The 22,062-nt window shown below is 57.1% G+C and overlaps 1 protein-coding gene across 4 annotated transcripts in view; it reads left to right on the forward strand.

Moving 5' to 3' along the window:
* Window positions 1–22,062, forward strand: part of COQ8A (coenzyme Q8A) — a 49,483-nt gene that overhangs the window by 26,159 nt on the left and 1,262 nt on the right. For all 4 annotated transcript variants that reach the window (XM_082833264.1, XM_082833266.1, XM_082833265.1 and 1 more), the window contains exons 2-14: window positions 1,155–1,340; window positions 3,862–4,269; window positions 4,532–4,598; window positions 14,149–14,223; window positions 17,144–17,266; window positions 18,952–19,037; window positions 19,153–19,293; window positions 19,792–19,873; window positions 19,960–20,053; window positions 20,338–20,479; window positions 20,711–20,818; window positions 20,953–21,018; window positions 21,287–21,373. In XM_082833264.1, coding sequence (XP_082689390.1) covers window positions 1,164–1,340; window positions 3,862–4,269; window positions 4,532–4,598; window positions 14,149–14,223; window positions 17,144–17,266; window positions 18,952–19,037; window positions 19,153–19,293; window positions 19,792–19,873; window positions 19,960–20,053; window positions 20,338–20,479; window positions 20,711–20,818; window positions 20,953–21,018; window positions 21,287–21,373 — 1,656 coding nt within the window. In that variant the 5' untranslated portion in view covers window positions 1,155–1,163. The remainder of the gene's footprint in view (window positions 1–1,154; window positions 1,341–3,861; window positions 4,270–4,531; window positions 4,599–14,148; window positions 14,224–17,143; window positions 17,267–18,951; window positions 19,038–19,152; window positions 19,294–19,791; window positions 19,874–19,959; window positions 20,054–20,337; window positions 20,480–20,710; window positions 20,819–20,952; window positions 21,019–21,286; window positions 21,374–22,062) is intronic.

Consider the following 22,062-nt stretch of genomic DNA (forward strand, 5'->3'; position numbering starts at 1 on the left):
GGGCTCAGACCCTTCACTCCAGTGGGTGGACTTCTGTGGTGTAAGTGTTCTCCAGTCTGTGAGTCACCCACCCACAGTTATGGGATTTGGTTTTACTGTGATTGCGCCCCTCCTACCGTCTCACTGTGGCTTCTCCTTTGTCTTTGGATGTGGGGTATCTTTTTTGGTGAGTTCCTGTGTCTTCCTGTCGATGACTGTCCAGCAGCTAGTTGTGATTTTGGTGTTCTCACAGGAGGGAGTGAGAGCACGTCCTTCTGCTCTGTCATCTTGGTTCAGGCTCTGAAGCTCAGGTTCTTGATGTCTCATCGCAGGAAGAATTCAGTGAGAGACAGTGGATTTATTTAGAGAGAAACACACTCCACAGACAGAGTGTGGGCCATCTCGGAAGGTGAGAAAGACACCAGGGTATGGGGTTGTCGGTTTTTATAGGGGTGGGTAATTTCATAGGCTAATGAGTGGGAGGAGTATTCCAGCTATTTCAGGAAGGGGCGAGGATTTCCAGGAATTGGGCCACGGCCCACTTTTTGATCCTTATGGTTGGTCTTGGAACTGTCGTGGCGCCTGTGGATGTGTCATTTAGCCTGCTGATGCGTTACAGTGAGCGTATACTGAGGCTCAAGGTCTAGTGGAAGTTGACTTCTCCGCCATCTTGGACCCATTTGGTTCTAATCAGTTTATGTCATGTCCTTGGGCTATGTCATTCTTTCAGAGGTTGTGCCTTGCTCCCTTCCCTCCTGATTCATTCCTTCCCCAACCTCCGGTTTTGGTCCAGAGGGAAGAGCTCTGGACTAAATCAGGACACCCAGATTCAAGTCCTGGTTCTGCCACTTGGTGGCTGAGAGACTTTGGGCAAATCCCTTTACTTGTCTGTGCCACGAGGTGGCTGTGAGGCCCAGGTGAGGAAACATGGTCCAGGCGCACAGCCCTGACTCCACGGACTCTCTCTTCCTGCTCGGCGCCCTGCCGTGTGGGGAGTCACTCCGTTTACCTTGAACCCTGGACCCTTCCTCTCTTTTCTCTCAGTCAACCTGGATCAGAAGGGGAGGTCATTGGAGAAACCAAACAGCCATAGTTTGGGCTAGAGGTGGCCCGTGTGAGTGCGACGCTGTGTGAGGCGTGGAGCCCCGACCCTGACCTGGCCCACTCTCTTCCAGCCCTGAAGGATGGCTTCCATGTTGGGGGACACCATCATGGTGGCCAAAGGCCTTGCCAAGCTGACCCAGGCGGCCGTGGAGACCCACCTGCAGCACCTGGGCCTCGGCAGGGAGCTCATTATGGCGGCCGGGGCCCTGCAGTCCACGGCCGCAGAGCAGATCGGCATGGTCTTGGGGCAGGTGCAGGTAAGGAGGCCAGTTGGCAGTGGGCGGGGTGCCAGTGGGAGGGAGCCTTGACGTTTCACCATCCAAGGGGAGGGTTTTAAACAAAAACGAGTGCTGGAGCTGTGGTTGTCAACACGGCCTGCTGTAGCGGAGCGCCATCCACCGTGGCATCACCTGCATGGTCCCCACCCCTGTTCCTGACAGTCTGAGGGCATGGCGGGGGGGGCGTGTGTGTGTGCGCGTGCGCATGTGCACGCATGTGTGCGCCTGGGCATGTGTATGTTGGGAGCTGTGCTGCAACGGTGCCCTGCTGCCGCACTCCTCCCATTTCTGCTCTGACCTTCTGGACAAGGACACGCACGCTCCTCCAGGCTGTGGGACATCCCAGCCCGCCGGCCTCTGGTCATTCTCAGAGTTAGGATTCCCAGCTCTCCCCTCATGCTCTCTAAGGGTCCAGTGGCGGTACTGTGTCTCTCTCTCTACACAGATACCTTCAGCTTGCAGAGGTGTTCACACCTGTGACCTCTTACAAGCCTCACAGCTGTCCTGGGAGGGGTGCAGACCCAAATGCTTCCCCCTTTCTCAGATGGGGAAACTGAGACTAAGCCGTTCGATGTGATTACTGATTGACAGCACCGGCATCCTGTGTCCTCTTCCCAGTCTCAGACTCCCCGCCCGCCCTCTCTCTGCTGAGGCTGGGCTGAGCCCTGGCAGCCTCATTTGGTGCCTTCGCTGGTGAGGAGCCATCGCCTTCCTGTTGGGTGTTTGCCTTGGAGCACCCAGGAAGTGAGGTTGCCCAGCACCCTTGGGCCTCTCAGGAGAGGAGCATGCTAGACGTGGGCAGGCCTCCCTGAAGGGTGAGGGAGCCCAGGCTCCCCGCTCACCCCTCTGCTCCCCTCGGACGGGCCTGGCCCCGGTCCTTGGAAGAGGCAGGGCCATCCCCTGGGACAGCCCCTCGGAGGTAGGAGGGAGTGGCGGTCCCCCACCGCGAAGGAGGCGCCGAGCAGGGCGATGGTCTCCAGTGCACTCCCGTTCTCTCCCTGCACACTCAGATGTGGGTTCCTCCCCTGTCCGTGAGGGGGCGGAGGCGCAGGTACTCCAGGAACCTCTCTCCCTCGAGCTCCTCAAGGGATTTGTTCACTTATTCATCCGGCAGACACTTACCGAGTCTGGTCCCGTTGAGACACTGAGGCCCCTTGGCTGCCACATAAACAGCTTATGGTCACGCAGGGCCGGTGGCCAGCGCTGGAGTAGTGGGGCAGAAGGAGCGGTGAGCCCGTGGCCGGTGTGGGAGCTACAGGAGTTACGTGGCTCTCGGACCCTGTCCCAGACTCCCTCACTCCAGGGCTTCCCTGGCCATCTGACAGGTGCCCCTTGATTCCAAGTAGAATTCATTTCTGCTCCGAGGAAGGTGCTGTCAGGCGGCCTCGGGGCGGCCCGCGGGGCAGGCCCTGGCTCGGGATACCTGCTCTGCCGTTGGCCGCCTGGTGGGCCTTTACCAGATTATTTTAGCTCTCTTGGCCTCTGTTTGCCACTTACGAAATGAAAGTAACAGCCTGTCTCTTTCCTTCCTCTGGAGGGCAAGTCTTATCTGCTTAGATCCCCCAGTGTCTTATAAAGCTGAGAGTGAGAAGGCTTTGGGGTCTGCTGCTGTTTCTGCAGAGCCTACAGGCCACACTCCGTGCACTGAGCCCATTTCAGTGGAATCAGGGAATCCAGGTCCCCGACCTCCCTTCAGGAGTCAGTGCTGTTCTAATTATAGCCTTCTCGGCCCTGTTCCCCTGGCCCCGTCTGTGCTGCACGTAACTCTGTGGCTGTGGGGGGAGCCCTCTTTTCAGATGAGGAAGTGGCAGAGAGGGCTCAGGAACTCTCTCCAGGTCGCGAGGGGTTCAAAAGTGGAAAGAACCTGGGCCTGAAGCTCAGGTCTCGGCGACCGTTACAGGGAAAACATGGTGTTCTCTCCCCCTCCTCTCCTGTCCTGTACCCCCTGCTCCTGGAAGAGCCGGGCCAGGTCCTGGATGTGACAAGCCCTCTGCGGAGAGCCCCTCGGGGGGTGCGCAAGGCGCTGGCCTGGAGAGGCAGGGTGGCCCTGCCTGTGTGCTGCGCTCGCCTCCTCTGGTCTCCAGTTGTGCTCTTCTCAACGCTTTCCCCATCTTTTGCCCTGGTTCCCCTTCCCCAAAGCCCTGGGAGCTGCCCTTGAGCCCGGATTTACAGGTGAGGAGCTTCCTGCCGGGAGAGTGGTCACTCCCCTGGTCTGGGCCGGGCACCCGGCAGGCGCTCAGGGACCATGGACGGCCGGCTTGCCGAGGCCCACACGGCAGAGCCCTGACAGGAGCAGGGCTGGAATCCAGGCCTCCCGGCTCCTGGGCTGCTGCTCGCCTCCGGCACTGGCCACGGGCCACGGGGGTGACATGGTAGGGCCCTCCAGAGGGTCAGAGGGTGGGACGCGCTGGTGTGCTGTTCCGGCCAGAAGGGGATGCGCACAGGGAGGGGCTCCTGGCCGGCCTCTTGCTCCTCTCACGTTGCCGTTTGTTCCCTGCAGGGTCAGGAGAAGCATGAAGAGCCTTATACCAAGAGCTCTGACGACCCGCAAGCAGAATTCCACTCCTCAGGGCTGAGGGCCGAGGGCGCCTCCGAGGAGCCGTCTGCGACCCCCTCCCCCGATCAGTCCCCGCCGCCCTGGGATCAGGCCCGCAGCCAGGGCCCAGCTCCTGCCTATGTTGCCAGCGGACCCTTTGGGGAAGGCGGGCTGCGGGGCCAGGCCGCCTCCCCTATGGGCAGGGTGAACGGGCCGCTCTTTGCGGACCCCGGAGACCCATTCTCTGCCACGGGCCTGCAGCGGAGGTTCTACCACCAGGACCAGTCCCCTGTGGGGGGCCTGACGGCCGAGGACATTGAGAAGGCCCGGCAGGCCAAGGCTCGCCCCGAGAGCAAGCCCCACAAGCAGATGGTGTGTGCAGGGGGCCCCCAGGGTGGGGCTGGGGGCTTCCCACGGTGCTGCTGGTGTCCCGCCCCCTCTTCGGGGACATTCTTCGGGTGCCGTGGCCTGGAATGTCGGGCACACGGAGGCCTCTTCTGGGAGGCGTGTGCTGCGGGGCGGAGCTGCTGCCTTTGGGGGTGGAGAGGGCGTGCGGGGGGCGGTGTGAACCCCTGAAGGTCGGTCCTGTCCCTGTTCACTGATCCCCGGAGGTCTCTTTCTTTTCGCCCTCTAGCTCAGTGAGCGGGCTCGCGAGCGGAAGGTGCCAGTTACGCGGATTGGGCGGTTGGCCAACTTTGGAGGTGAGGCCCCAGTCCCGGTGAGTGGAGCGGGGGCCACCGTGGGGTCTGCGTGAGGCGGGGAGGCCGGGGACCCAGGGCTGCCCCGGGGAGCGTGGCGGCTCCTGTGTTAGCCATGCCGGGATGTTTTCCGTGGGTGGGCGATTCAGTCTCTGCCTCAGCTCACCCCTGGGGGTCGATGCGTGGCTGATTCCACGCTGTGGGCTGCGGCTTTGCTTCTCGGGGGGCAGCGTCTGCAGCATCCGCGCTTCACTCAGGCCTCTGGAGGCCCCTGCAGGGAGGAGGTGGGACAGTGGGGCTCTTCGGCTCCTGGACCCAGTGGTTTTTGCCCAGCCATCTGGGGACCCGTTTGCTGGATTCCCACGGGCCTGCGGGCATCAGTGGAATGATAACGAGGTGCCGTGGCCCCGAGCTGCTGTCCTCCATTTCAGTGTGCTGAGGAGTTGTGAGTTTGTTCCTTTCTTTAGGGGTTTGCCTAGCCGTTGTGTCCAGTACCCCCTGTGCTCTCTTCGTCCAAGTTGGAGGATCATTTTATAGTGAAGGTTTACAGCAGTTGTCTCTGCTTTTATGACATTGTATTGTCATATCTGACCAGGATGTTCCTGTTGAAAGTGCCGTCCTTTGCTATGGTTCTGCTTGAAGATGGAGTGACTTCTCTAAAGCCCGCTTATCCTCAGTAGGTTCTCCAGACAATACAGTTAATGAAAGCAACAGCCTTGGCAACTTGATTCGCATGCCCACCTGGGGCAGGTGCTTATTTGCGCGGTTCTGTGTCCCAGTGGTCTCATTGATGGGTTCATGTTGATGCCGGTGCTGACTAGTCATGAAAGCCCGCTCTCATGTGTCTGAGCCTTTACCTACCTGCCTTTCGCTTTGCTGGTTTGTACGTCTCCCCTCCTACAGACCGCACGTCGGGCACGCTGCTCTCCCCGGCTGCCTCTTCTCTTGTGGAGACCCCGTCTTACTCCTTGTTCAGGGGTGGATCTGTGCTCCCTGTTAGCCTGGCCCTCTGGAAGCTGGCCTGATGTGTGGGTTCTAACGTTGAAGGAAGGCTGGCTGTCTTCCTTAGGTGCAGAGCAAACTAGGTTAATTGGATAGAATTTTCTCAACTCTGAGGTTTTCTTCCATAATTGTTATCTTAAAATGTGGCATCTGCTGCTACTTAGCTTTTCAGGAATCCAGCATACAGCGTCATCTGAGTTTCAGCATAAAATTATTGGTTCATTTCACTTTAATGGGTTAGCGTTTTAAGCAGTTCCTCGTAGAACACTGTAACTCCCTGGGGTGCCACTACCAGAATGGGCTGCTCTGGGGGCTTCCAGTGGTCCTTGTTCCCCAGAAGACATGGCACTTGCCCTGCTTTGCTCAGTGGCTATTAGTTGGGACATTTATTATTCTTAAAGTATTAGATGGAGATTCTGTTCTCTCCCCCATTAGTTTGAGGGCAGGAACTGTTCTCTTCTTACTTTGTAGTTAGTCTTTCTCTGTAACCTATAATCCTCCTCCCCTCACTGCAGACCAGGGTTCACCACAGAGCTCTGTCCCCGTAAGGCTTAGTTTGACTGATGTATTTTAGAATGGGTGTAAGCCTCTCTAGTGAGTCTTTGCTGGGGTGGGGTAGTGGAGGACCTGTTTGGGAAAAGTGGTTAGGATGAAGGTCGTGATGGCCAATTAGTATCTGATGGAGGTCCTGGTGAAGCAGGCAGGAGTCAGGCCTTTTTGGGGGGTGGGTTAAGGAAAGCAGGCTGAAGTGAAAGCGGTTGTATAGGAAGGTGTGTAGGACAAAAAGTCAACTTCGTTAAAACCAGGGTACAGGGCTCCCCTCAAGGCGTGGGGGACGTGGGCTGCCAGAGGGAGCTGGGGTTGGGGTGAGGAGAGACCCTGGTCTTTGTAGGGGCTTTGCACCATCAGGAGCCTCTTGAGCCCTTGCTGACAGCTGCCTGATGCCTGGAGCCACCCTTCAGGGTCTGTGCTGGAGATCTGCTCACAGCTGTGATTCTCAGCTGCACACGTTGTTGCCCAAGCAGTTGGCAGCTCATGTTTCAGGATTAGAGGTGGCAGGAGGGGAGCAAAGAGGAGGCAGGTCTGGAAAGAACGTGAAGTTCTGGCCCCAGAGGTGAATTCTGGGCCTTCTACCCTATCCAGAGGTTTTCAAACTGGGGTTTATGACCCTTTAGTGAGTGTGAAATCAGTTTAGTGGGTCAGGACCGGCATTTAAAAAACAAATTAAATAGAATGGAATTGAATAGAAAAGGATCAGAATTAGTATCATAGATCCTTAGAACTGCACATGTTGCAAAAATATTTCTGTTTCAGAGATCTAAATATCCTACTGATGTATGTTCTTCATTGCATTGTGGAGTATATGGCTTACTGGTGGGTCATTATCTAGACAGTTGGAAGTAACACTGCTCTACTTTCTTCTCCTAGAAAATACTTCTGGCCTTTCTTCCCCTCATGAGGGTGAGATGGTTTTGAGGTGTAGACTAACAGACTTTAGGAAGTTGTTACACTGCAGGTATGAAAGAAAGGGATTGCTCTAGATCTCAGGGGGTAGGATTGTCTTTGGGAAGGTCAGCAGCAGGTATTCAGCTATGTAGAGGCAGAAGGCAGGGCTTTCCATCTGGGGGGCTCATTCTGATGCTGAGATGGCGCCGGAACTCTAGGTCTAATTGGGCTGTGGGACATTATGGCTCTGATGCTGTGGGGCATGGTGATCTTTGGATATTAGCTTTTGTTGGAGAATGAAATGAAAGATAGCATTAGATATTGGATTTGGGGTCAGAACTGGGCTTTAGGTCATCATAAGATTTGGGTTATAATTCCGGCCCTGCTTCCTGTGACCTTGGGTATTGCCTTGGTTTGCCTTTCTGTGAAATAGGGGTCTTGCCACTGACTCCAATGGGAATATACTGGTAAATGTTCCATGTGTATCTGAAAAGAATTCTGGCATTGTCAGGTGCAGTTTATCTATCTGTCTAGTCTAGTTTGTTACTCATATTAATCAGATCTTTTAATGATTTTTTTGGTATGTGTATTCTTTTGTTCTTTTTTTAAAATTCTTTTTTTAATTATTTTTTATTGGAGTATGGTTGCTTTACAATGTTGTGTTAACCTCCACTGCACAACAAAATGTATCAGCCATACAAAAACAGATATCCCCTCCGTTTTGGACTTCCCTTCCATTTAGGTTACCACAGTGCATTAGGTAGATTTCCCTGTGCTATGGTATGTTCCCATCAGTTGTCTGCTTTACACATAGTAACAATAAAGTATAGGTGTCAATCCCAGTCTCCGAATTCCTCCCACCCTACCTCTTTCCCCCTTGGCATCCATACATTTGTTCTCTACATTTGTGTCTCTATTTCTGCTTTGCAAATAAGATCATCTGTACCATTTTTCTAGATGGTATGTTTATTCTATCAGCTATCAAAAGAGACATTTAACAGTCTTATGCTGTGATCATGGATTTACCTACCTCTTAGTTCTGTCAATTTTTACTTTAATGTTTTGAAGCTGTGTTATTGGTTGCTTACAGATTTAGAATTCTTATATCCTCCTGGGGATTGACTCCTTTATTATTATGTCTTACCTCTCTTATCTCTATGAAAGTCTACATTGTCTGATATTAGTATAGCTGTTTTCCAGCTGTTCTTTTGGGAGGTGGTGGTCAATGTTTGCATCATATATCTTTTTCCTTCCTTCTCCTTTCAACCTTTTGTATCCTTATATTTAAGGTATGTCTTTTGTAAGCAGCATATATATATTTTCTTTTCCTGTGATTTAGGTACACACCATTAATCTTAGTCTTATAATGTGAGTATTTAGTTCATTTACATTTAATGGAGTTGCTGATGTATTGGGGTTTATATTTACTGTCTTAGCCTTTGTTTACTGTTTGACCCATCCATTCTGTTCCCTTTTTTTCTCTTCTGTCTTACTTTCTTTTAAAAAATTTTTACCTTTTTTAAAATTGAGGTATAGTTGATGTATAATACTATGTAAGTTTCAAGTGTACAACATAGGGGTTCACAATTTTTAAAGGTTAGATTCCATTTGTAGCTATTATAAAGTATTGGCTGTATTCCCTGTGCTGTACTATATATCCTTGTAGCTTATTTATTTTATACATAGTAGTTTGTACCTCTTAATTCCCTACCCCTTTCCTCCCCCTTTCCCCTTCCCTCTCCCCACTTGCCTTGCCTTCTTTTGAATTAATCAATCTTGTACATGTTTTCTCTTTATTAGTTTGTGTGTTATTATTCTACTATACTTATAGTGGTTTCTCTTGATTACAGCATACATTCTTGACTTACTACAATGTAATAGAAATGATTATTTTTACTACTTCTGCAGTAATGCTAGCACTTCAGAACAGTTTAAATCCCTTTGTGTGTGTGTGTGTTAACGTGGATATGTATTTTGTTTCTACACTGTTTTATATTATGTACTAAATTATTAAGATATGTTAAACCTTACAAGATGTCATTTCTTTGTATAGCCCATATGAATTTAGATTAGCCACATATTTACCCTTTTTGTGTTTCTTTCTCCCTTCATTTTTTTTTTTTTTTTTTTTTTTTTGCTGTACACGGGCCTTTCACCGTTGTGGCCTCTCCTGTTGTGGAGCACAGGCTCCGGACGCACAGGCTCAGCGGCCATGGCTCATGGGCCCAGCCGCTCCGTGGCATGTGGGATCCTCCCGGACCGGGGCACGAACCCGCGTCCCCTGCATCGGCAGGCGGACTCTCAACCACTGCGCCACCAGGGAAGCCCTCTCCCTTCATTTTTATATTAGAATTACTTTTGGGGTAATTTTCTTCTTCTCTGCAGAACTACCTTTTCTCTTTTTTTGTAGGGCAGAGTGGTAATCATTAATTCTCTGTTTTTATTTGTGTGTAAATGTCTTTATTACACTTTTGTTTTAGAAGATATTTTGGCTGGGTATAATACTCCATGTTCAAAATTAATTCTTTTGGACACTTTAGCAATATTATTCCATTGTCTTCTTTTTTTTGTTTTGTTTTGTTTTTTGGCCACACCACGCGGCACGCGCGATCTTAGTTCCCTGACCAGGGATTGAACCCGCGCCCTCTGCAGTGGAAGCGCAAAGTCTTAACCACTGGACCACCAGAGAAGTCCCTCAGTTGTCTTCTTAACTTCCATTGTTTCTATTGAAAACTTAGCTATTCGTTTTATTGCTGCTCCTTTGAAAGTAATTTGTATTTTGTCCTCTGCTTTTAAAATTTTCCTTTTGCTTTTGTTTTCCAGCAGTGTGACTGTGACATGCTTGGGTATGATTTACTTTGCTTTTATCCTGCTTGGGATTATAGAGCTTCTTAAATCTGTGCTTGATGTCTCTCATCAATTTTGGAAAATTCTGGTCATTTCTTCAAATATTGTTTCTGCCCTGTTCTCTTTCTCCTCTCCTTCTGGGACTCCAGTTACACATATGTTAGATCTTTCCCTTCTGTCGTGTGTGTCTCCTCTACTCTTTTCTATATTTTTCATTTGTGCTTCAGTATTATAGGTTCAGAGGAGATGTCTTATCTCCTCTGCACCTATGAAATGAGGGAGAACTGGGCGATTATAGAAATGAGACCAACAGATCAAGTAGGCACTAGAGAAAACTTACCAAAAGGAGTTGAGCACCATGTGCCTGACTTCCTGAGGGGACACGCTGCACACTTGCTGCCGCTCTACGTAGCCAGCGCTCCTCCGGTGCTCTCTGAGGCAGCAAGACAGACGCCCTTTAGGTCCAAGAAAAGTTTGTGCCCTTGGCAGGGGCGAGGGAGCGTGGTTTCTACTTTCTGCAGGAGCATACTTTAAAAGGGACTCTTCTGTCTATTTTCTGTCACTTAGAGCCTCTGTGAAGGAGATTAGGGCAGTTATAATCTCCAGTTACAGAGGAGGAAGCTGAGCCACAGTTGCCAGTCACCCAGGCCCACATGTGCATCTGTGACAGTCCTGGGACCCGGGCTGAGGAGGCCTATATCATACAGACACAGGCAGGCTGAGCCTGTCGCCCCTGAATTCGTCCCGTCTCCCCTGAGCCAGCAAAGGGGCTGTCAGGTCTTCCCCGCCGCCCCGCTCTGGCTTAGTTCTGAGAACCGAGGAGAACACTCTACAGGGACCTTCGTCCACTGCTCCTTCCTGTTCTCCTTCCTGCGATGCTGTGGGTTGCAGCCCCCTCCCAGGCCCCCTCTCCTTCCCGGTGCCCGGTGGTGGCACAGCGTGGAGGATGCAGGTGATGGAAGAGAAGGTGGAGTTACCAAGGGCTCGGGAACACCTTGAAGTGAAGGAAATATCCTTGTCTGGTGCCTTTTCTGTGTGGACTTTCTTGTCTTATCAGATCAGAAGGATTGTTGGATGTGTTGGAAAAGGGAGGCCTGAGAACAGTGCCTGGCGCGTGGGTGGTGCTGTGTGAGTGAAGCGGTTTTGCCCTCAGATCTGGCCCTTGCTGCTGCAGAGGACCTCCGTCCAGCCTTGCTCTGTAAACATGCCTGGGGTGCTGGCCGGTTAGGCGCCCCTCACTAAGCCTCCTCACAGACGGTGCTGTTTGTTAGAAGGTTTTTATTTACTTGTTTCCTCTGTGTCTGTGGGGTGCTGCTCAGGGGGCACTCATTTGGCTCTGAGGACCTGCAGAGGGACTTCGGGGAGGAAGGAGCTGGGCCAGGGGCCTGGGCCCCCTGAGCAGTCCCACAGCCTGGGAAGCAGCCCAAAGCGCCCCCACCCCCTTGGGGAGACCCTGCTCCTTGCTGCTCGTCACTGCCACCGCGTTTCTTGCCTGCAAAATCTCCGTTTGTGAGAGAAATGTCAGGAACTTTCTTGGAAAGGGCTGGCGCCTTCTCACAGGCTAGGGTGGTGGCCAGGCTGCTGATGGTGGCCATGGGCCCGCGGAGCTGGTTCTGCGGCTGATCTCCCCTGGGACATCCATGCGGGCCGGGCTGAGCCTGCCTGTGGGTCCCGACATGGACAGGCGCTGTCCTAAGGGCTGGGGGGCCGAGGTGGAGTGGAAGGCCTCAGGTGACGCCGGAGACTGAGTGAGCACGGGCTCGGGCTGTCCTCACCAACGCGGGGAGTCCGAGGCAGAGGCGCTGATCTCCCAGGAGCTGCCTGCAGGTGCCACCCAGCTCCGGGGGGAACGAAGAGCCTGGCTGGCCTCTGCCCTCCTGTCTCTGCAAGGTTCTGAGAATGCTTTCAGGTCAGCCAGGTTGGGGATGGCGGGACGGCCAGCCTGTTCTTGGTTCACTAGAGCAGGAGCTCCTGAGGTCAGGGCCCCGCAGTGGGGAGCCCGTCCCTTGTCAGCTCCTCGGGCCTGGCCCTGAGGGAGCTCGCAGGGGCACAGAAGGAGGCTGCGACCTGCTTTGCGGAATATTCCCTCCGTGATTCAGTGTTCAGTGACGGTCCTTGGCCTTGGAGAGCTTTGGCTCTGCCCAGCAGCCCAGAATGGGCCAGAGAAGAGGTCGGCAGAGGGCGTGAGGGGGCCCAGCTGGGGGCCCTGCAGAGAAGGGCGCTCGGCGTCTGCTCTCAGTGGCCAGCCTGGGTAACCTTTGACACGTCTGCCTGTCTGGTAGGCTTGTCTTTGGACTTGATGTAGGCAGAGAAAAATCTAGAGGCGGAGAGACATTGGGGAAGGTCACTGCAGTTTGAAGGTTAGCATTGCTGTTGCCATTCGTTTGCTGAGTTGGACAGTGTGCTGAGGTGGGGGGAGGGGAGGGGAGTTACCATTTGACCGGGGACGCAGCTCTGTGCCCAGTGTCCTCCGGGGCTGGGTTGGGGTGTCAAAGGGAAACAGGCCGTGGCAGCTCCATCCCAGCACGCCAGGGTGTCCTTGGGGGCATTTCCAGATGACCGTGGCCTCTGCTCTGGTCTCCAGAACTTGCCTTGTGCTGCCCTTGTGCTGCCCCACCAGCAACGTGGGGTGTTGAGCACTTGAAACGTGGCTGGTCCAAGCTGAGACATGCTTCGAGGACGAAAAGCACATTGGATTTTGAAGACTTGGCACACAAAAAAAATAAAAAAAGTAACATCTCTCTAACGATGTGTATATTGAGTACTCGTTGAATTGATAATGTTTTGGATACACTGGGCTAAGTAAAATATATGGTCAGAATTCCTTTCACATGCTTCTTTTTGCCTTTTTTAACATAGCCCCCAGAAAATTTAAAATCTTATATGTGGCTGGCATTATATTTTTTGGGCAGCACTGGTCTAGCCCTTTGAATAGGAGAAAGGACAGTAACAGCGAACACCTGAATAGTGTTGCCTTCCGCCCAGCCCTTCTGGGAGGGCTTCACTCTCATTCAGCTGTTTAATCCTCACACTGACCCATGAGGCAGGAGCTACCTGGCAAAGCAGAGGGTGAACAGTTGTGTCATGGTGGGTCAAATGTACTGCAAAAACATTTTAAAAAATTGGGTTATCCTCTTATGATTTTTAAAATGTATTTTTCATTAAATAACTTTTTCAGTAAATTCAATAATAATTTTCATAAAAGTAATGCATAATCATTGTAGAAAATCTGGAAAATGTAGAAGCACGTGCAGGTGTCCTTGCCAGGTGTGAGACTCCCAGCCCCCCAGGGCTGTGCTCGCCCAGGCCCACTGGCCTCGGGGCATCTCTGGCATCTTCCCTGGGTCTTTGCTGTCCCTCCTGCTGTGGTCAGCGTGCTCCTCCAAATGTTCCTCACTCTCTCGCCTAGTGTGCTCCCGCCCCCCAAGCCAGCTGGAACTGTATTTCAGTAGAGGAAATAGGCCCTGAGCCAGGCTCCTGGGCTTTGAGTGTGCATTTAGTGGCACCTGCTGGCCTCCCCAGGCCTCCCCTAGACAGTAGGGATCATCCAGTTCCAACCTCTGGACCAATGAGATGTTAATAAACCTTGATTTCAAAGATTGCTGACGGGAGAAGGAGGGCCTGGTACCCCACTGTCCTTAGACCACCGTCAGTGCCTGTGGGGCCTTCCCCGCAAGTGAGGGCTGTAGCCTGAGCTCCTGGGAGTCCCCATGGCTTTTGCAAAATGTTCCAGTTCCCACCAATGACTGCTTTATATTGCAGGGGTAATGCCTCTCCTTGCGACTTCAGTGAACTGGGTTAGAGAATTCTAGAGTATTGGAGGCTCTTCACACAGACTGTGAAGTGGGCGGCTGCATCCCAAGGGGGTGCCCAGTGTTGTCAGGATGTCCTTGGCCTGCAGCCATTCCTGGCCCACATTCCATTTGTGCTGCGTCTTGCCCAATGCGTTTCTCCGTCGTACGTTGTTTTGGAGGCGTGTGTGTTTGTCGCATGAGCCTGTAGCAAAGGTGATGGAGGTGGCGGTGGAGGAGGCTTTTCCAGCGAAAGCACCAACCTTGAGGCAGGTCTTCTCTGAAAACAACAGCTGTGTATCTCCTACCTCCTTATCCCCTCCCTTTTCAAGATGTCTGGAGTGTCAGCGAACGTCCCCAGGGGAGCGAGGCAGGTGTCTGTGTGGGGCTGCTCCGGGCCTCGTGGGTGGGCGGGCAGTGGGCAGCCCCTGAGCGAATGCCCAGAGCCCTCAACCTCCTCCTTGCAGGTCTGGCCGTGGGTCTGGGCTTCGGGGCCCTGGCCGAGGTCGCCAAGAAGAGCCTCCGCCCTGAGGACCCCTCAGGTGAGCTGGGCCCTTGATGGGGAGGGCAGGGTGGGCCCTGAGAGTTGGGCCTGTCAGCTCCCAGCTCCCACCTGCGTTCCCCGAGGGTTGGCCTCCAGGGGCACCTTTCATTTTGTGTTCCGTGTTCACGGCAGCCCTGGAGTTTGAGGCCTGAAGGCTGTTCTGTTCCTGTCCTGGCCCACGTTGGCTCACCCAGCCGTCCTGGTTCCTCCGGGCCCGCACACCTTCCCTCTTCTGATAGGAGCCTCCGGTTTGGCCCTGCCTCTGCCCCCGCTCTGCAGAGCCGCTGGGGTCCCAGGTCTGGCCAGGTCAGGTGCTCAGGGCTCCCCGTTTGGCTGTGGTCGAGGGGCGTGGGAGCTGCTGGAACAGACCCCATGGGCCCCCCATTCCCCCACCTCGTGACCTGGGGTGGCCATTACCTCTCCAGCTTCAGACGCTTTGTCTCTGAGGTGAAGATCGTGACTCCTCTGTCCCCTGCCTCCCAGGGTCAGCCCGGGGTCAGGTCAGAACACTCAGTTCCCCTTGTCTGGGTGGCCGGCTGTGGGTGGTACTCCATGGAGAACATTCTGCAGACCGGCTGCTCTGAAAGCTGGCGTGCTTAGGATGCTCTGACGATGGGTCAGGGGGCAGCTGGAGGCCCCACCCAGCCCCTACCTGGTCCCCTCCCCCAGGCTTGTCCAGTTAGGGGGAGGCGGCTAGGCAGGTGCAGGACACTTTCCCTTCAGCAGGGTCCTGGGGGCTGTTGAGAGCAGCCCTGCTAGAGCCATCTGCTTGGTGGATTTCTCAAAGTTTACTTGAAGTTCTGGGCTGAGTGCCCCCTGCCCCTGGCCCATTCAGGGGACATCAGTTCATTCCGGTACTTGACACCTCCTCCCCCCTTCCCTGGGGACCCTGAGTGACCCCCACTGTCATGCTGTGCTGTGGTCCCTGAGGCCCTAGCTACATCCTGGGGGCCCTGAAGGGGGCCCTGCCAGCCACCTGGATGGCCCCGCTTCACCTGCAGGACCCTCTCAAGGGGATGGGGGCCTCTGCGGAGAAGGTGCTAGCCTGTCCTCCAGGCCCCTGAGTATGTGTGTGTCCTTGGAAGGGACGGGAGAGCAGAGAGGATTAGGGAGGGTATTTTTAGTGTTGGTGCTGAGACTCTGGGAAGTGAGAAGCCAGCCTTCCCCAGGCACAACCTCTCCCATCGTCCCCCCCCAAAACTGGCTGCCCTCCGTCCTGCCCCGTCCAAGCAGGAAAGAAGCTATACTGGCCCCAAGGTTACAGCTGGTGTCCTTTGTCAGGGAGGCGGTGGCCCTTGTTGGGGGTCAAGAGGCCTAGGTGCCACTGGCCCAAGAGCAGGACACGGGGCTCAGGCCCAGAGGGATGTGCTCTAGCTTCCTGAGCAGGCCCGGAAACCCCTGGGCCTGGAGGGCACCGACCAGCCTGGCCCAGGCCTCCCCAGGGGGTGGGCACGCGCCCACCACACCCTTGAACACCCCAGGCTCCCCCCGGCTTGTTTTCAGAACCAGCCTTGCCCGGGCAGGGGCCCAGACTCCAGCCTGTGGACAGTGGCCAGCCGTGAGGAGCGGCTGCCTGGGAAGCTCAAGAGGGCCGGGCGCCGTCCCTGGATCTCGGGGGCGCTGCTGTCGCCCAGGTCTGCTGTGTCCCTAGGGGAGAAGATCTCCCTCCTCCTGCCGGGGCCGTGGCGTCTCTGCCCCGCCCACCTCTCCTCAGGGACACAGGCCCAGGTCCCGGCCCACAGGGCCCAGGGGCTGGGGAGGGCAGAGCGGACATAGAGGACCGCCTGTCCCTGCTGCGGCCCGAGGCGAGGGGTGATCTGGGCACCCTTCTTGGCCTAGACACCCTGGAGTGGCCCTGCCCAGGAGCTACAGCTTTCTTGACCCCCGGCAGCTGGGCTGCTTCCTGTGGAGCTGAGATCTCTCCCCTTCCCGGGACCCTGTCCTGCTGTCCGGGACCTTGGGGTGAGCCTAACCCCGCGCAGGCCTAACAGCTGCCTCAGGTGTGGGCCTTCAGTCTCACATCCCCCTGCAGCCCACCCACCCTGGTGTATCAGAGGCCATGCTGGGCACGGCCCCGGACGGAGGGCAGTGGCATGACGGCCGCCTCCCGTGTTCGCGCCTTGGGGACCCAGCTCAGACCCACTCTGAGCGCTGGGCCAGGCCCGTGGTGATGCTGGCTGAGGAAGGTGCCAGGCTCTGTGGGCGGCAGCCCTCGGGGGTTCCTGATCTAACTGGGCTCACAGGACAGAGGGCAGGAAAAGCACCGACTGCCACTGGGTCACCCCCTCCTCATCACCTTGAGTCACCAGCCTGCACCCTCCCACCCCCGACTGTGCTGAATGGAGGTTGTCTGCACACCTGAGGTCCCTGTGCGTTCTCCCCAGGCCAGCTGGCACCAGCCGGGTGAGGCTGTCCTTGACCCTGAGCTCCCCTCCCTTGAGGACTGCGCTCTCACTGCAGCCAGTGGCCCCAGGTGACTGTGCAGAGAGTCCAGGGGTGCTGGTGACCTTTGTCCCGCACACTGAGGGGCGAGGGACAGTGACTTGGCAGGAACTGATATGGAGGGAGAGGCCCCGTGGGCGAGCCTGTGCGTGTGTGTTGGGATGGGGTTGGAGGTGGGCCCGGGGAGACCTGGGTGGCCCCTGAGGGCCTTCCTCGGCATCTGGGAGGTGGGTGTGAAATGTGGGGTTAAAGTTGCGTTGCCGGTTTTGTGGACCCCGAGGAGGAAAGACGTTGACTGAGCCCTTTGTGTCAAGCTCTGCTGGGACTTCACTGCATCTCACTTAAAACGTGTTAAACCCTGATGTCTTGTTAGTGTCCCTGGACCCACAACCAGGGGCGGGTGGAGGGGCCTCTGGGGGATCCCAGGCCCAGCAGCCCCGCCTGAGGGAGGCCATGGTGACTTCGCTCCTCTGCAGGGAAGAAGGCCGTGCTGGATTCCAGCCCCTTCCTGTCAGAGGCCAACGCGGAGCGCATCGTGCGGACGCTGTGCAAGGTGCGCGGGGCGGCGCTCAAGCTGGGCCAGATGCTGAGCATCCAGGGTGAGTGCGGCTGCGCGGGCTGGGGGCGGTGAGGCGGCGTAGGGAGGGGAGCTGGGGGCGGTGAGGCGGCGTAGGGAGGGGAGCTGGGGGCGGTGAGGCGGCGTAGGCAGGGGAGCTGGGGGCGGTGAGGCGGCGTAGGCAGGGGAGCTGGGGGCGGTGAGGCGGCATAGCGAGGGGAGCTGGGGGCAAGCAGTGGGGGGCGCCGCACCTGGCCCCGAGGGGAAGGGATGGGAGGTTTCCTGCCCACGGGCTTCTCTTGTTTGAAGCTTGGCTGTTAACCCACCTGGGATGTTTAAAAACAGTGTCTGAAATAGGAGCCCACGGTTGTTTTTCTGGCTTCTTTCTGAGTGTTTTGACATGTCCAGAGGTCCTGGCGTCTCAAAGGTTGGGGAGAGTCCGGATGATGCCCCCTGGTGCCCCGCGCGGTGGTCCGAGGGTGCTGTTTGGGGAGCTCACGGGCCTGTGGTGGCGTGACACCGGGGCGTGGGCTGTGTGGCCCCGAGGAAGGAAGGCCGGGGGAGACGGCGGCGGCTGAGCTGGAGGCTGGCTCATTGCAGCCCCCAGAGCAGAGCTGGGGTTCGGGGGGGCCCTCCGGGCTTCTGATGGTGCCTCCCAGGGAGGAGCACCCGAGGGGCTGCTGTCCTGGGTGGGAGCACAGCCAGTCCCCCCACAAGCAGTCAGATGGACTCACTGAAGTGGCCAAGTGCAGGACAGGAATAACCACCCAGGCAGGTGGGCGCGGGCACTGCCTGTACCGGTGCGGACTCTGGAGTGGCATGCGCCCCTCGGAAGCCCTTCCGTGCGTGAGCCCCGCCTCTAGGACGGAGAGCCTCAGAGATGTGGTCAGGGCTCTGCAGGAGCGGCTTCATCGAAGGATTCTTTCTGGTCTCAAATAAACAAACTGAAGTCAGCCGCCGTCCGGCTAGTGAGCTGCGTGTTGAAGCTTCTGTGTGTGTTACAGAATATTTCAGAAAGCTATTCAACAACGTGGCAAGTGCTCGTGAGAAATGGCTGCAGGAGGGGAGTCGGCCAGAGCGTCTCCAGGCAGCGTGACCGTAGTCAGGGAAAAACGCATAGGAAAGGGTCAAAAAAAAAGAGATCAGTAGTTCTCCGTAGGTAGATTATGGGTATTTTAAACATTTAATACGCTTTGTTCCCTAAATGTCTTTCTTTTATAATCATAAAAAGCTATGCCTGCTCTTTCTAAGGAATCTACCTCCTCAGGTCCCTGGGTGAGGGTGAGTTCAGAGGCCCCGGCACACGCTGCCCCGCACGCCATCGGCAGGGCCCCAGCTGCACAGACGCACCCAGTGCCCGGCTGGGGAGGGGTGCCGTGGGCCGGGCTGCGGGGGTCTCGGATTTGGTTGTTGGCCGAGGTGGGCCAGGAGCGTGCACGGGTCAGCGTCCCTGCATCCCCTCTGGAGCCTTGGTCCACAGTATCAAGGGTCTGTGTGCCAATGGGGAAGTGCTCCGCGGGAGCAGGGAGAACCCGAGGCTGCGTCTGCTGTGTGCGTTGGGCCTGTGCCTCGTCTTCTCTGAACCTTGGGTTCAGCGTGTGAAGGGCAGAGCGGCACCTCGGCCTCCCCCCCGGGAGACCTTGCTGGGCAGAGCTGATCGAGGTGGCCTGTGCACCCTCCTTCCGAGGGGTCAGCCTTCCGCTCTCTGAATGCTCTGCTGCCTTCCAGATGACGCCTTCATCAACCCCCATCTGGCCAAGATCTTCGAGCGGGTCAGGCAGAGCGCAGACTTCATGCCGCTGAAGCAGATGACGGTGAGGCCGGTGTGGCTCAGGTCCAGGCGCTGGCAGCCCTGCGGGAGGGGTTGGGGAGGGCCCCTCAGGGTGTCCCCGGCGGTGCTCACGGCCCCTCCCTGGCCTCTCCCTCCAGAAAACTCTCAACAACGACCTGGGCCCCAGCTGGCGGGACAAGCTGGAGTACTTTGAGGAGCGGCCCTTTGCAGCCGCCTCTATCGGGCAGGTGCACCTGGCCCGCATGAAGGGCGGCCGCGAGGTGGCCATGAAGATCCAGGTGGGCACCCGGGGTGTGGGCTCAGTGCCCTCAGGGGCTGCACAGGGCCGAGCCGGGCCCTGCAGTGAGGGGCCTCTGCACCCCACGTCCCCTGTGTGTCCCCGTGCCCAGGGCAGGGCCTGTGTCTCTTCACTTCTTTCCCGGCACCTGGTCAGCGGTGGGTGCCGAGAAGTATTTGCTAAGTGAGTGACTGTAGGAGGGAGGACAGCCTCCCAGCACGCTTGGTTTGGGGGGGGGGCAGGGACTGGGGACAAGTGACTGTCTGTCTGGGGCCTGAGCCGCAGGGATGGGGATGGGGAGGGAGCGGTCGGCGGTGGAGAGCAGGGTCGCGGTGGGCCCGGGGGTCACAGCAGCCCTGGCGGGTCTTGGCTCTGCCTCGCGGAGGTGCGGGGTCCTGGTGGGACACAGCTGGTGGGTGGTAGCTGGTGGGTGGCAGGGGCGGGGGCGCCGCGGGGCCCTGCTGTGTCTGTCTGCCTGACTCCCCTCTGTCCCCCGCAGTACCCCGGCGTGGCCCAGAGCATCAGCAGTGATGTCAACAACCTCATGGCCGTGCTGAACATGAGCAACATGCTTCCAGAAGGTCTGAGGCTGCCGCGGGCAAGGGCAGGCCTGTGGGGGGGCCTCCCGGGGAGCCCCCGTCCCCTGACGCCCTCCTCCCCGGCCCAGGCCTGTTCCCTGAGCACCTGATCGACGTGCTGAGGCGGGAGCTGGCCCTCGAGTGTGACTACCAGCGAGAGGCCGCCTGTGCCCGCAGGTTCAGGTGCGGCTCCAGCCTCGGGCCCTTGCCCGTTGCTCCCGCTGGGAAGACAGAAGGGGCGGCTTCGGGCGGCCCCTTGTGGGCTGAAGGCCCCCCCGCCTCCCCCGGCTCCGAGGGGCGAGGGCTGGGGCTGGGGCCTGAGGCCGGGGCCGTGTCCCGCCCAGCTCGGGGCAGGGCCCTCCTCTGCCTGGGGGGCTCAGCCCCTTGCTGTCCTGTGTGTCGCCCCAGCGTGTTGCTTGGGTGGGATCAAGGAGGCCCGGGTGTGACCTCCGACCCGCCCCTGCTAGGGAGCTGCTGAAGGACCACCCCTTCTTCTACGTGCCCGAGATTGTGGACGAGCTCTGCAGCCCCCATGTGCTGACCACGGAGCTGGTGTCCGGCTTCCCCCTGGACCAGGCCGAGGGGCTGAGCCAGGAGATCCGGAATGAGGTGGGTCACAGGGTGGGCCTGGAGCCCCGAGGCCCCACTGCGGGGCAGAGCGGGCAGGAGGGCTGCTGCGTGTACCCACCTGGTGGTACGCTTGGCCTCAAACTCAGCTCTGGGCGTGAGGCAGGATGGGGTGGAAGATGGGGAGGGAAATGGGAGTCAAGCTTCCCCGGCCCAGATCCAGGGGCCACCGGGTGGCCCGGTGCTGGTGACGAGGACCCACCCGGCCCCCAGATCTGCTACAACATCCTGGTCCTGTGCCTGAGGGAGCTGTTCGAGTTCCACTTCATGCAGACAGACCCCAACTGGTCCAACTTCTTTTATGACCCTCAGCAGCACAAGGTGAGTGCCCAGTGGGGCTCCCACGGGGAGCCTGAGCTCCGCTGGAGCAGGGTCCGAGGTCAGCCTTCTGCCACCCTGTCCCCCCAACCCGTGCTCCACTGGGGCAAACCCTCCCCGGTGTCGCCCGTTCCCAGGTGGCTCTTCTGGACTTCGGGGCAACTCGGGAATATGACAGATCCTTCACGGACCTCTACATCCAGGTAGGGGTGGAGGCAGGGCTTGGCCTTGGCCCGTGCTCTCCTGCGGCTCAGATGGGATGCTTGGGACTCGGGCGTGGGCGGGCGGGCGGGCTTCTGTCCTCATGTCCCTGCCTGTCCGCAGCATCTGGTGCCCGTGGATGAGGCCGCAGCCACCTCGGGCTCAGGGGAGTAAAGGGGAAAGGTGGGTGGGCCGGCAGCTGGCCTGTGTGGGGAGGGGCAGTGCTGGCTCCCTGGACCCCCAGGAGCTCCCCTCTGCACCTCTGCCCAGATCATCAGGGCTGCTGCTAACCGGGACAGGGAGGCCGTGCTGAAGAAGTCCATCGAGATGAAGTTCCTCACCGGCTACGAGGTCAAGGTGAGCTCCGCACCCCACCCCCCGCCCCGTGACTCTGGAGACGCACGAGGCCTGCTGAGCCAGACTCAGCCCCGGGCCATGGACTGCTTTTCCCTTGAAATCTGAAGGGAATCTCAGTTTACAAATGAGATCAGAAGTGACAGCTGCTCTCGAGGGTCTCCACAGGGCCCCTGGGCCGGCCCCGCCCCAGCCCCTGGGCTGAGGGCCTCAGAATGCCAGGGGACTGGCCACCAAGCTCTTGTTTTATGCCCCACTCCAGCCCATTCGAGATCGTGTTGGCGCTCGGGGCCCGGGTGGGCAGATGGGATGGCAAAGCACAGCCCTCACTTGCTCAGGCCTCACCGGGGAAGGGGTGAGGGGAGCGCTGGAAGTAATCGTAGCAGCCCTTTACATGAAGGGGCGGCCACCTGTGTTCCTGTCACCCAGAACCCACTCAGAAAGCAGCATTTTCCTCTCCTGATGACAGTGGGGAAGGGCTGCAGACACACAGGTGGTCTCAGGTCTGCCACCTACGAGGAGTGCAGAGGCTCAGGTCAGCTCAGGCCTATAGACTGTTCTTTTGGGAATGACAGGTGTTTCGGCCGCAGACCCCGCCACTTCCTTTCTTCTTCCACGGAGCCCAGTTCACACATTAATGATGTTCTCCTGGCCCCTGTTGGTTTGAGTTTACACCCTGGTTAACGTTCTTC

This window comes from Leucopleurus acutus, assembly GCF_964270905.1.
Source record: "Leucopleurus acutus genome assembly, chromosome: 2".
In the NCBI taxonomy this organism is placed as follows: Eukaryota; Metazoa; Chordata; class Mammalia; order Artiodactyla; family Delphinidae; genus Leucopleurus; species Leucopleurus acutus.